This window comes from Monodelphis domestica, chromosome 1 (assembly GCF_027887165.1).
Source record: "Monodelphis domestica isolate mMonDom1 chromosome 1, mMonDom1.pri, whole genome shotgun sequence".
Taxonomy (NCBI): domain Eukaryota; kingdom Metazoa; phylum Chordata; class Mammalia; order Didelphimorphia; family Didelphidae; genus Monodelphis; species Monodelphis domestica.
In genome coordinates, this window is record NC_077227.1 from 515,178,027 (window position 1) to 515,192,513 (window position 14,487).

The 14,487-nt window shown below is 38.9% G+C and overlaps 2 protein-coding genes across 6 annotated transcripts in view; one reads left to right on the forward strand and one right to left on the reverse strand.

The window, feature by feature from the left end:
- The window catches only part of HADHA (hydroxyacyl-CoA dehydrogenase trifunctional multienzyme complex subunit alpha), a 65,290-nt gene extending 64,351 nt beyond the window's left edge, over nucleotides 1-939 (reverse strand). The window contains exon 1 of the mRNA XM_001380161.5: nucleotides 667-939. Coding sequence (XP_001380198.2) covers nucleotides 667-733 — 67 coding nt within the window. The 5' untranslated portion in view covers nucleotides 734-939. The remainder of the gene's footprint in view (nucleotides 1-666) is intronic.
- The window catches only part of HADHB (hydroxyacyl-CoA dehydrogenase trifunctional multienzyme complex subunit beta), a 44,677-nt gene continuing 30,504 nt past the window's right edge, over nucleotides 315-14,487 (forward strand). The window contains exons 1-3 of one of the 5 annotated variants that reach the window (XM_056813145.1): nucleotides 315-349; nucleotides 9,981-10,055; nucleotides 10,162-10,203. In XM_056813145.1, the coding sequence (XP_056669123.1) occupies nucleotides 9,989-10,055; nucleotides 10,162-10,203 (109 nt within the window). In that variant the 5' untranslated portion in view covers nucleotides 315-349; nucleotides 9,981-9,988. Of the gene's footprint in view, nucleotides 350-392; nucleotides 471-1,068; nucleotides 1,212-9,580; nucleotides 9,621-9,980; nucleotides 10,056-10,161; nucleotides 10,204-14,487 lie in introns of those variants that run through there. The other 4 variants (XM_016423478.2, XM_056813147.1, XM_056813146.1 and 1 more) reach the window with 4 other exon arrangements.

The window sequence follows — 14,487 nt, forward strand, 5'->3', positions numbered from 1 at the left end:
TTTCATTTAACTCAGGATGTAATAGTTATTCTTATCCCCATTTTATTGACGAGCAGCAGGCTCAGATAATTTTCCCATTGCCACACTAGCTAGAAAAGTATCGTCGGTGGAATTCGATCTCCAATTCAACGCTATTTTCCCTAAAAAGGCCAATTGAGAGATGAAAAGGGATATTCTGAAAATCGAAACACACAGATAAGGATCCGCGAGGAGCCAGAGTGGGTGGCAGCAGGTAAAAGAGGGCTGAATCTGGGGTCAGGGGATTCGGGTTCGAATCTTAGTTCGGCCCGTGACCTTGCCCTAGTCGTTTCCCCTCACGGGACCTCGACTTCCTCTCTCGTTTCAGAGGGTGAGACAGGGCACGGGGTGAGGTGACCTCTTAAGTCCCAACCAGCACTCCGGCAGCTGGAATTCCATCGGGGGGTAGGGGAGGATAAAAGCCGTCGCGGGCTTCGCCGGACAAAGGGCAGGTGGGCGCGCAGTGACCGGGATGCCTTGGAGAACGGTTAGCCGGCTCGGTTCCGGCGCCCGCCCGGGGGCGGGGTCCAGGGAAACGGCCGCCAACTTTCTCCTCCTGTCACCCCTCCAAGACTTCGGTCACCCCCAACTCCCCGCGGCCGGCTCCCTCCCTCTCTCCCTGCCAGGCATTCCCAGCCGCGGCCTCACCTGTGAAGCGGCGGGCGCGGGAAGCCGTCAGGCGGCTGAGGCTGCCAATTGCCCGGGAGGCCACCATCTTGGACGGGAGAGGGCGAATGCGAGCTCGCGCCGGGAGCCAGCCAGCGGCGAATCAGGGGGCCTCGATGCCCGGGAAGGTGCCCACTTAGGTCCGTCCCGCACACTGCCGGAAGGGAACCTAGGCGCGGGACAAGACCTTCCACCTCTCGCCCTCAGGTCAAGCTGACGCGGGCGGAAGAGCCTCCCTTTCTAGTCTCAAGGGCAGAAGACGCCCCTCGGCACAGGGCGGGGCTGCAGGAAGTTTCAGTCAGGCGAAGGCCGGGACAGCCACAGGACCGGGACGCGGAGCGGGGGAGGGGGAACCGGGACGAAGGACGGGGCGGGAATCCATGAAAGGAAGAGGGGGTGGGGGGGAAGGGCGGGGTCCTTTATAGCCGTCAGCGCCGTGTCGGTCAAGTGCAGCTCAGGCCTGGCTCTGGTTTCCAGGATCGCTCGGGCGGAAGGTTGGACAAGCTAGAGCTGAGGTGAGCTAGGAGGTGAGAGCTCTCGCACCCCCGGGCCTACCCGGTCCGCACCAGTGCCTCCTGGGCCCCGGCTAGGCTCCAGGCTGTCCTGTCCAGGCTAGCGAAGCTCCGGGACCTTAATCCCTCGCGGACCGGGTGTACCCTGGTAGGATGGGACTGGGGCACCAGAATAGGGATGATGTCACTCGTGCCTGGAGCCTCAGTTTACCTCTTTGTAAAATGAGAGACTTTGGCAGTCTCTCTAGGCCTCGGTTTACGAATCTGTAAAAGGAGAGGATTAGACTAGATGACTTCACGATGTCCCTTCTGCCTGTAATCATTCCTCCAGCTTATCTTCCCGAGTGCTAGAAACCTTCAGCACACATTTTGCATTTTACAAAAGTCTTCCCTCCAGGAAACTCCACTGGGGGTGGTGCGAGTGGGGGTGCTGGTGGTAAGACAATGTTATTACTATTTATTTATTTCTCTGTATAAATTTACTTTTTGTTCTACAACACTGGTTGGAAGTAGGGCCCAAAGCCCAAACTCTAAGCAGCTGTCAGTGTTAGAATGGAGTCCTGAGCCCAGGTCTCTGGACTCCCCAGGTCAAGCACCTGTTAGAACACAGATGAAAATCCAGGAGTTGGGGAGTGAGCTCCGAAGTCTGTTTTTGATCAGCAGCTGCTGGCTTTGTTAGTTCTTTCAATAAAAATATTAAGCATATAGATCAGTCACCATTGAAATCTAAGTGTTGTTTCCTTGCTTTAGCCATAGAGACTTAGAGTAGGAGTAGTGTCTGTATGCCTCAGACTATCCCGAAATGAGTGCTGCCTGGTGACAATCCAAGATGGAGTGAGGGTGGAGCCAACATTTTTCAGTCCATAAGACAGGTTTGGGGAGTAGTGCAGGTGTAAAAAAGTAGGAGCAGGAAAAAAAAGTGGTTGGCAAATTCCAGGAAGGGAAGTAAAGGTGTAGAAGCAGTTACCCCTTACAATTATATGGCTTTAACAGTCAGTAGAGGGGACTGAGGTAAGTTAAAGAGCCCAGGGCAAGTCATTTTTCATCCAAGGGCTTCAGTTTCTTCATCTATAAAATAAAAGGACTGGACTAGGTGTTTTTTGTTTGCTTGTTTTTTATCCAGGTACTATTTCATTTCATCTTAAGATCATACTCTCTACCACCCAGGAAGAACTGGCATCCCAATTTGACAGATTGTACATCTGGTAAAAGTACTTAAGTTTCATGTCCAATAGGCAAACAAAAAATATTTGCTGAATTTTAGGAAAGAAATTTATGAGCTGGAATTTTGTCTATAGTTTGGCCCAAATGATGCTATTGGAAACCATGCCATATAGGGATGACTGGAGAGATTTAGAACATCTAGTCTAGAAAAGCGACTTTTTTTTTTTAATTTTTAAAAGCAACTTTTAGAGTCAAGTAATTTGAAGAGTTGTCCTATTGAGGAGAAGAGTTAGGTTCTGGAGGGTTCTGAAACCTAGAAGTAATGGGTAAAAGTTTCCTATTTTATCCTTACTTCCTAAGGATACAGGTCTAAAATCAACTGGCATGAATCCAGAGATAATGAATTTCCCATTATTGGATGTCTTCAAGTAGAAACTGGATGACAGTTTGTCATTAAAGTTGTAAAGGGAATTCTTGCTTCGGTAAGGTAGGACTAAATTAACTTCCGAGGTAAATGCTGAGATTCTGTTAAGTCTATGAAAGTGAGGTTTTCAAAGTTAACTAAGATCATGAAACTTAGTATATGGCAAAGCAAGAACTACTTAATTTAACAAACATTTTTTACTTTCTTGCTATGTACCTAGAAGTAGAGATATAAATATAAAGATGATAAAAAAGAGTAGTTCCCACTCTCAAAGAACTTAAAAGTCTCCTGGGGGGAAAAACAGTTGTACTGGCAGATAAATTGCAGGATATATTTATCAGCTAAATATAGAGTAATGGGAGGCTAGGGATATAGAAGTGGTGATATAAAAACTGTAGGATAAGAAAAGGTCTTCTAAAGGAAGTGGCACTTGATCTGAGACTAGAAGGTTCAGGAGCAAAAGATAATGAAGCAGGCACAGAGGTGAGATACAGAAATAATTCAACATTGATTTAAATAGTATCTATAAAGCACCAGGCTGCCTGCTTGGAGAGATACAAAATTTACCTACATCAGAGCCCCTGACCACTAGTAGCACTCTTTCTATAACAAAGACCAAGTGACCTTCAAAGAGCTTTCCTAGACCACCTCATTCATCATAATGATATTTCCCCCCTAAATCTTATTTAACATGTGCTGCCTTTTTTATTATTTATTTTCCTGTGTACATTTCCTATCTAGGTGCTGAAAATGCAGAGATGGGGGGGGGGTGATATCTGCCTATTTTCATTGAACTTATACTTGGGGGGAAATGTTTATATACATATTTTTATATCTATAAATTGCTTTGTGTATATTTTATATTTACCTATGTGTGTGTATACCTATATAAAGTAATTTGGAGGAGGGTGCTATTAACTGGAGGCAGATAGATGATATAGTCAGAAGAGTACTGAACCTGAAGGCAGAAAGAATCATCTCTGTGAGTTCAAAACTGACCACAAACACTTACTAGCTGTGGGACCTGGGCAAGTCAGTTAACCATGTTTATCTCAATTTTTAAAATTCTTTTAAATTTGTTTTTTTGTTTCCTGATGTCTTATGGAGTCATTAGCTTCCATTTGACTAATTCTAATTTTTAGGGAGCCATTTCCTTCTGTGAGGTTTTGCAGTTCCTTTTTTAGGGAGTTATTTTCTTGTTTGAGGTTTTTGTATTTCCTTTTTTGGAGGGAGCTACTTTATTCAGTGAATTTTTGTTCTAAGATTTTGATTTTTTTCCTATAATTTTCTAATTTTTCTTATGTCTTATTATTGCTTTTTTGATCCTCTTTAAGAGTTCTATCAGGAATTAATATGCTTTCACATTTTCCTTTGAGGAAATGTGTTTATTTTTGTATTGCTGTCTCTTCTCTGAACTTGCATTTTGGTTATCTGTTATTGAAATAGTTTTATCAAGAAGATCTTACCATCTGTAGTGCAAATTCTTAATCTTCTTTGTCACAGAGCCTTTGAACATAATGGACCATAGCATGCAATACCATCCACGGAGTTTCTTAGCAAAGGTAGTGAAGTGATTTGCCATTTCCTTCTCCAGTGGGTTCAGGTAAACAGAGGGTAAGTGACTTGTCCAAGGTCAAACAGCTAGTGTTTCAATCCAGATTTGAACTCTTGGGTCTTCCTGACAATAGGCACAATACTCTTTTTATCTACTGAGCCACCTAGCTACATCTCCATAGCTTTTTACAATATATCAGAACTCCTTTCTTACCTCTATCTCTTAAGAATCCCAAGTTTCAAAAATAAAAATTAAAAAAAAGAGTCCATGGTTTCCTTCAAACCTCAGCTCAAATACCATGCACAGGCATACCTCATTTTATTGTACTTCCCTTTATTGTACTTCATAGATATTACATTTTTTTACATATCAAAGTTTTGTCAAGCAAGTCCATTGGTACCATTTTCCCAAAAGCATATCACATTTTTGTAAATCTTGAAGTATTTCAAACATTTTCATTATTATTGTATCTGACATGGTGATCTATGATCAGTGATCTTTGATGTTACTATTGCAGTTGTTTTGGGACACCAGGACTAAGCCCATATAAGATGGCAAATGTAATTGATAAATGTTATATATGTGTTCTGACTGTTTTACTTGTTGACCTATTCTCTCTGTCTCTTTCTTTCTCAACCCTCTCAGGCCTCTGAACTTATTCCCTGAAATACAACAATATTGAAATTAGGCCAACTAATAACCCTATAATGGGGATAGCTAGGTGACTCAGTAGATAAAGGACCAGGCCCAAAGTCAGGAGAACCTGGGTTCAAATGTGGTTGCAGATACTTCCTAGATGTGTGATCCTGCACAAGTCACTTAACTCCCATTGCCTAGCTCTTACTATTCTTCTGCCTTAGAACCTATACTTAATATTGATTCTAAGACAGAAGTTAAGGGTTAAAAAAAAAAGTAATGGCCTCTGAATGTTCAAGTGAAAGGAAGAGTCAATCAATATGGCAAACACCATTGTCTTATTTTAAAACATTTCCACAGCCATCCCAACCTTCAGCAGCCACCATCTTGATCAGTCAGCAGCCATCAATATTGAGGAAAGACCCACCACCAACAAGAAGATTAACACTTACTGAAGGCACAGATAATTATTAGCATTTTTTAGCAATAAGGCATTTTTTTCATTAAACATAAACTTTTTTTAGACAGATACACTTAATAGACTTAATAGTATCATGCAATTTTAATATGCTCTGGAAAACCAAAAAATTTGTGTAACTATTGTAATATTTACTTTATTGTGATGGTCTAGAACTGAACCAGCACCATCTCTGTATGCTTGTATTACAAAAGGCCTTTCTTTACCTCTCCAGCTCCTAGTCTTTTCTCATCAAGAAATTATCTTGTACTTATTTTGCATATACTTGTATATGTACATGTTGTTTTCCTCAATAGATTATAAGCTAAATGAGAGCAAAAACTATTTCACTGAAGTATTTGTATGTCCAGGGCCTAACAAAATCACTATATAGTAAGTAGTTGATAAAAGCTAATTGATCAAAAAATACAAATCTTACCAAGTCAGTCTCCTATCTAAGAAGTTTAGTATCCAATCTTAATACCCCTAGGATAAAACACAATTCCTCCATATAGCTTTTAAGCACTTCACAAAGGTTTGCTGAATTCCTTTCAGAGCTGCTTATCCACCATTTGTGTCTACCTGTCATCCAACTCTAACCTGTGACTTCAAGGAACTAAATGAGTATTGGACACACCTCCGTAGAAATCCATCTTGGCAGATTGACTAAACAAGGTTGAGGGTAACTGTCAGGCCTCAAACCCATCAGTGGGTTATTGGGGTATCTACCACAAGCATTGGGAGACTTCTCCAATGGAACTTCCAGATGAGAACAATTTGTTTCAATTGCCATGAAAGCAGCTGAAATAGGTGATATAAAACGCTTAGAGCATGGTCAGACATGAACGATGCACTGTCTCCTAGACATTTGCCAGTTATCCTGACTTTTGTCTTGCCCCTGAACTTCGATAACTCTGTAAGAGAAAGTGAGGCTGAAAACTTTGTGTAATTCTGCTTTTCTTAAATCCAATTCACCAATTCACTCTCAAGTCAAGACATTGCCCTGTAATGTCATTGGTCCTTTTTTTTTTACTTTTAAACATTATTTTATTTATTCATTTTTATACATTATTCCTTGGAAACAAAGATCATTTTCTTTTCCTCCCACCCCCCGCCACCCCACCCATAGCCGACACACAATTCCACTGGGTATTACATGTGTCCTTGATTCGAACCCATTTCCATGTTGTTGGTATTTGCATTAGGGTGTTCATTTAGCGTCTCTCCTCAGTCATGGTCCCCTCAACCCCTGTAGTCCAGCAGTTGCTTTTCCTCAGTGTTTTTACTCCCACAATTTGTCCTCTGCTTATGGATAGTGTTTTTTCTCCTTGATCCCTGCAGATTGTTCAGGGACATTGCATTGACACTAATGGAGAAGTCCATCACCTTCGATTGTACCACAGTGTATCAGTCTCTGTGTACAATGTTTTCCTGGTTCTGCTCCTTTCGCTCTGCATCACTTCCTGGAGGTTGTTCCAGTCTCCATGGAATTCCTCCACTTTATTATTCCTTTTAGCACAATAGTATTGCATCATCAACATATACCATAATTTGTTCAGCCATTCCCCAATTGAAGGGCATCCCCTCATTTTCCAATTTTTGGCCACCACAAAGAGCACAGCTGTGAATATTCTTGTTCAGGTCTTTTTCCTTATTATCTCTTTGGGGTACAAACCCAGCAGTGCTATGGCTGGATCAAAGGGCAGGCAGTCTTTTATCGCCCTTTGGGCATAGTTCCAAATTGCTTTCCAGAATGGTTGGATCAATTCACAACTCCACCAGCAATGAATCAATGTCTCAACTTTGCCACATCCCCTCAACAGCATTCATTGCTTTCCTTTGCTGTGTGCTGGCTAATCTGCTAGGTGTGAGGTGATACCTCAGAGTTGTTTTGATTTGCATCTCTCTGATTATAAGAGATTTAGAGCACATTTTCATGTGCTTATTGATAGTTTTGATTTCTTTGACTGAAAACTGCCTGTTCATGTCCCTTGCCCATTTATCAATTGGAGAATGTCTTGATTTTTTGTACGATTGATTTAGCTCTTTATAAATTTGAGTAATTAGACCTTTGTCAGAGGTTTTTGTTATGAAAATTGTTTCCCAATTTGTTGCTTCCCTTCTCATTTTGGTTACATTGGTTTTGTTTGTACAAAAACTTTTTAATTTGATGTAATCAAAATTGTTTATTTTACATTTTGTGACTCTTTCTATGTCTTGCTTGGTTTTAAAGTCTTTCCCATGGACACAAAGACTTGTACAAAAATATTCATAGCTGCGCTCTTTGTGGTGGCCCAAAACTGGAAAACAAGGGGATGCCCATCAATTGGGGAATGGCTGAACAAACTGTGGTATATGTTGGTGATGGAATACTATTGTGCTAAAAGGAATAATAAAGTGGAGGAGTTCCATGGAGACTGGAACAACCTCCAGGAAGTGATGCAGAGCTAGAGGAGCAGAACCAGGAGAACATTGTACACAGAGACTAATACACTGTGGTATAATCGAACGTAATGGACTTCTCCATTAGTGGCGATGTAATGTCCCTGAACAACTTGCCGGGATCCGGGAGAAAAAAACACCATTCATAAGCAAAGGATAAACTATGGGAGTGGAAACACCGAGAAAAAGCAACTGCCAGAATACAGAGGTTGAGGGGACATGACAGAGGATAGACGCTAAATGAACACTCTAATGCAAATACTATCAACAAAGCAATGGGTTCAAATCAAGAAAACATCTAATGCCCAGTGGACTTACGCGTCGGCTATGGGGGGTGGGGGAGAGGAAAAGAAAATGATCTATGTCTTTAACGAATAATGCTTGGAAATGATCAAATAAAATATATTAAAAAAAAAATAAAGTCTTTCCCTTCCCATTGGTCCTTTTTAAGGACCACCACCACCACCAAATAGCAAATAGACCTCATTGTATTAATGAGGAAGTATTGTGTAGCAAGATCTTGTGGTAAAAAAGTTATCAGTAGAGAGATGACAGATATTTGAGATGAGATGGGCAAATCATTGAGAAGAATAAATGATGAACATCTCATGAGATCTATTTGAATATATGTAATATCCAGCAACTTTTTAAAAAGCCCCTAATATGTGGGGGGAACCATGTGGAGGATTTATAGCAGGACAAGGTAAGAAGGATGAATTCATGGAAATTTGTGAAAGTTTGATATAAAACGAAAATTGTGTTTTCTGCCTAATAATACAGGAAATAGAGGAGGGGAATAGAATTTAGTAAAGGAAAAACTGACATTTGGTACCAATGCAAAGCCAATGGGATGGGAAAAGTTTCTTCAAATCTATTTATTTGAATTCATAACCTTAAGAGGTTAGTAGAAGCTTTATTTATTAGTGTACTGTGCAATGTTAAGGAGTAGTTCAGTTTCTTGGTTTTAAAGAAAAATCCTATTGGCCACAACCCAAATAGGGTTTGTATGCAAACTGCAGTTTGCTGTGGTGAGGAAAAAGGCATAAAGAAGGTTCTTAGAATAATTATTTTGAGGGCAAATGACAAATGGAAAGTGGCATTACCTTTATCTTAAAATATTTATATATATATATATATATATAATCTTTCTAAGAGATTACTATCTTTTCTCTCAATGGTAAGAGACTGTCATTAAATTCTTTTCAACTTATTTAGACCAATCCTTTGAAAGTTAAGGAATAGAGCCATAAATATCAGTATAATGCTTGCTTTGTGCCTATTATAAGAATAAGTAAGTTTCAGAAAATTTGCTTTAAAGGAAATCCCAGTTCCATTGATTTACATTATAAAAGGTAAATAAATTTTCCTATAGCAGAGAAAACTCCTAATTAATGGAAATGAAAGTTTGGGGCATGATTAAGGGGACTATAGAACCAGATTATGGGAGAATGAAGATTGTTTTTCCATAAATTTTAGATTGATACTGATACCAAAATCTTTCTTCCAATACCTACTCTACCTGTCTTTTCCTCTCAACCTTTCTCTACCACCATGGCAACATGAAATTGTACATAAAGAGCAGTCTTCAGAATCAAAAGCTCTGAGTTCTGGTTAGGCTCCTGACACACAACAGTTGTGTGTCTCTGAAGAAGACCCTTGCCAGTGCCTGTGGGCACTTAAGAACATAAGATTGAAAGTAAATGCCAAACTACATTGACAGAATGTCCTCAAGAGTTCCCTATACCAGTTAAGTCAAGATCTTATTAAAAGATTCTCCGCCTTTCACCTCTACCTTCTATCCCATTTCTTCTATGCTTGCCTTAAGTAATTGTAATCATTTAATACTTGCCAGGGCTACCTCATAAATTCTAAGTTTGAAAAGCTATTATAGAGGAAAGTTTAAAATGAAGCATGCCTTAATATGTAGTCAGATTGGAAGGAGAACAGTGACTCACAATGCCCAACAGTCCATCTTGGCCTTAGAAGAGAGAATATTTTGCCATTTGTTAAATAATAATTGTCTTTAAAATATATGTGCATTATATTTTACAGGGATAGCTTAAAATATTCAAATAATTCAGATGTTATTTTTGTTTTTGTTTTTAGAAATAAAAATGACTTCCATATTGACTCGAACTTTCAGAAATCTGTCCATTACATCAACCTGGACCATCAAATCCTGTAAGTTAAGTTTTTAATTCTCTTTGAAAAATCCAACTTAAGATCTAAGAAAATTATAAACTGTTTTTCACTTAAAAAATAAATCCATAATTATTTTGTGTTTCAGCTGTAAGACCCCTGAGCTGTTCCTCTCAGCTACTGACACCAGGTACCATCACTTGCTTGCATCTTCGGGATTCTAAATCTTGAACTATAAAATGGGTTGGAGGCAGTTTATCATCATACCTATATGAAGAACATTGTCTGATAGTTATTTGAGTTATGCATATATAAAAAATGAAAAGTCTGATTTGTCTCATAATTATTTACATTACTATAGTGCTTCACAGTTTATAAAATGCTCTCCTCACCCAGTAACCTTGTGAGGGAGGCAGTGAAGTATTATTCCCATGAAAAACTGAAGGTCAGAGCAATAAGACAACTTGCCTGGGGAAGCTATGTATTACAGTGGATAAAGAGCCAGGCCTGGAGTGGGGAGGACCAGGCTTCAAATCTTATCTTAGATATTTCCTAGCTGTGTGACCTTGCAAGTCACTTAGCCCCAGATTGCCTAGCTAGAAAGTAAGGATTTAGGAGAAAAAAAAAGGCACCTTGCCCAAGAATTCAGGCAGAATCCAGCCTTGAATCCAAGTGAAAACACTCCAGGTACTTTAACTACTTCCATTATAAAGCATCTTTGCAGCAGCATCATATTTTAGTCTCTGGAGGCTTGAAGGCTGCCTATGGCCATGCCCTGATATAATTGACTGATATCACCCAAACCTTATATGAGCCTGATTTATAAAAGCTAGCTTATTTGCTTTCACTGGGGAATGTTTTCCTAATTACTGGAATACTCACCACCCATTCCTTTATAAATAGTGAGATACCCAAAAAGCCAAATTTAGTTATCTGAAGGTTTCTTGCCAAAGGTGAAATTTTGATTTCACAAATTATATAATCATAGATTTAGAGGTAGAAGGGCCCTTAAAGATCATCTGGTACTTCCCCTTCATTTTTATAGATAGGGACTAGCTCCAAAGAGGCAGTGATTTATTCACAACCCCTAGTCCTTTGACTCCAGAACAAGCATTTTTTTTTCTACATTCCATCACTTCTTTATTGCTCTGACCTCTTTACTATCATCAGTTTGTGTTCCTAGTAATAATATATGTATGTTTTACAAAACCTACATTTCTACATAAATGCCAGTTACCCATTATATCTCCCAGATAAAAATCTTTTTTTAATTACATTTCTGAAAGCACTGAGAAAATTGTCACCTTCAGATTTCTAGCTGTGTGACAATAGTTAAGTTATCTCTCCTCTCTGGGCTTCTGTTTCCTCATCTGCAGAAATAAGGAGGTTGAACTAGATTTCTTAGGTTTCATTTAAGTTAAGCCAGCATATCAAGGGGCTGTCATTTTGTCAGTGTGGGAATTTATGACATGTTTAATCTATAGTTGAATGTTGCCTAATGCTAAAAGGGGTTAAATGACTTGTTTAGACCATACAGCTAGTAGTGTTAGGGATGGGATTTGAACTAATTCTTATTAAAAAAAATTTTTAATAAATTTCCACATAATTTTTCTGAAGTTATATGAACCATGTTATATGAACCAAGTTATATGAAGGGTCTCCCTTCTTCCCTACCCCCTCCTAGAGCTGACAAGCAATTCAGTCTGGGTTATACATGTATTATGTTAAATATATTTCCATACTACTCAGTTTTGTAAGTGAATCATCTTATAGAACCAAAATCCCAAAACATAAACCCAAGTAAAAAAGTGATGTCATACGTTTTCTTCTATATTCCTACTCCAATAGTTCTTTCTCTGGACGTGGATAGCATTCTTTTTCATAAGATCCTCAGAATTGTCCTGAATCATTTATTGCTGTTATAAACTAGTTCTTGACTCCAAATCCAGCTCTCTATCTTCTCTGTCATACTCTCTTTCATTTGAGTTGTAGTGATAATAATAATTCATACATACATAGGAATTTAAGGTTTACAAGAGAGTACATATGTTGCTATTCAATTCAGTTTCCATTCAACAAATATTTATTAATCACTTAATTGTGTTAATAGCACTGTGGTAAGCATTGGAGAAACAGATAAAGAGGAAACAATCCATATCCTCAGACTTTACATTCTACAGTAAAAACAAAAACAAAAACAACCCACAAACAACTGATACACAGATAGGTAAATGCAAATAAATACAAAGTGATCTCAGGGTCCTGTAAGAACAAACTGAACCAATTAGTAAGGGTTTCCCGAAGGAAGTGACCCTGGAGTGAAAGCCTATTGAAGGGAAACAGTAGTTCTAAGAGGGTTGCTAGGTGGCATAGTGGCATAGCCCTGGGCCAGGAATTAAAATCTGGTCTCAGATACTTAGTGGATGTGTGACCTTGGACAAGTCACTTAACCCTATTTTCCTCAGTTTCCTCATCTATAAAAATGAACTGGAGAAGGAAATGGCAAACTACTCCAATATTCTTTGCCAAGAAAATCCCAAATGGGGTCATAACGAGTCAGATAGGACTGAAAAATGACCAATGACAAAGTAGTTCCTAGAGGTAGAGATGAGGACAGATAGTATTGCAGGCATGCCAGAGAGCTTATGCTCTCACAAGGATGGGGGGAATAAATAGCAAGTAAGCCAATTATTGCCTAGAGGATACGTGAAAGTATAAGGGGAAAACCAGTGGGTAATTAGCTTGGAAGGACTGGAGCCAGATTGTGAAGGATTTTAAATGCCAAATAGAGGAGATTGTACTGTATTCTAGAATTAGTAGAACAGGCTGAAGTTGGCATTTGAATATCCTGAGTTCTAAGTTCTATTTGAACATTCTATGATTTTTTTTTTAATATTGCCCCTAAATTTCTGATTTCCTTTTCACTGCAACAGCTTTATAGTGACCTTATCACTTGAATATCTTGTTCTGGAAAGACTGCTTTTAATTAAACTGCTTTATATCTATTTCCAAGAATGTTTTTTTCTGTGTGCTTATTCTTGATCTATTTTTTTTTTCTGTAGCCCCTATTACTATATGTAGTCAGGATTGCTGTTAACCTCACAGAAGGTGTCCTTTTTCTGGCCAGTATCACTTTCTTCTTAATTTTTAAAAATTATTTTGTACTCTGAATTTTATGGGCAACTGAATAATGTAGTGGATAGAGTGCTGGGTCTAGAATCAGGAAGACTTGCCTTCCTGAGTTCAAATTTGGCTTCAGACATTTACTAGCTGTGACCCTGGGCAAGTCATTTAACCCTTTTTTGCCTCAGTTCCTTATCTGTAAAATGAATTGGAGAAGGAAATGGCAAACCACTCTAGTACTTTGCCAAGAAAACTCCATGTGGAGTCATGAAAAGTAAGACACTATTGAAATGACTAGACAGCAACAACCAAAAAAACCCAAAAGTATTCTCACATAAAAAGTAGAACTGAAAATATGGAATTATATATGAAACCGTGAATTTCCATTATACTAAACAGCCTGCTTTAAGAAAATAAGGTATACAGTAAATTTAGCATATCACTTTCAAAGCTATCTGCTTTATCTGTGCTTCTTTATGGATTTCTTCTGTTCTGTTCTGTCCATTATTTTTTGGAAACTTCAGTGAGTCTCTTTTCTATTTTGGGGCAGTACTGTCCCCATTGCCCTCAAGCTCCACATCCTAAAAAGAAAAAAAAAATGCAATCCTTCTAGCAAGTGTAATCAAGCAAAATAAGCCTATAATTACCATGTCCAAAAATGTGTGCCTCATTTTGGTCCTTGAATCTGTCAGCCCTCTGTCAAGAGGTAAATAACATGCTTTATTCTCAGTTCTCTGAAACCATAGTTGATTATTGCTTTGTTTGAGTTTAAAGTTTTTCAAAATTGTTGGTTTTTTTTTTTCATGTTATTAAATTGCTATCCTGGTTCATTGCTCACTTCATTTTTCTGTAGCTGTGATTACATGTTGTCCATTTCAATTTCTTATCTGTGGGGCTTCTGTTAACTGGGGTGCTTTTCAAAAGGAAGTTCATTCAGAATGCTACGAAAAGGGTGAACTGTCATTTATTTAACACATATCTACCATCTTACACAAACAAGCACTCCTTTTTGTATTTGGATCCTACCATCTTATATAAACCTAGCTACACATTTGCCACTTAGCAATTCTGTCTTATGCTATTAACATTTCAGAAAGACCCACCTGTGGATCACAGTTCAGTAGACTGTCTTCATGAATTGTGGCCAGAAAACTTGATTACTCAGTAACCAGTTTTCTGTGATACATCTTCAAACTTAGATGAGTTAATCATATCCTTTTATAGAACTACTCTGAGCTTATAGAATAGAGGTGCATTTACCAGGAGGGTGCAAATTCTGGCAATTTCCACTAAGCTAGGAAAGCTTCAAATTTTGGCCTGACAATGTTCTGTCATCTAAGGACTAGCTTAG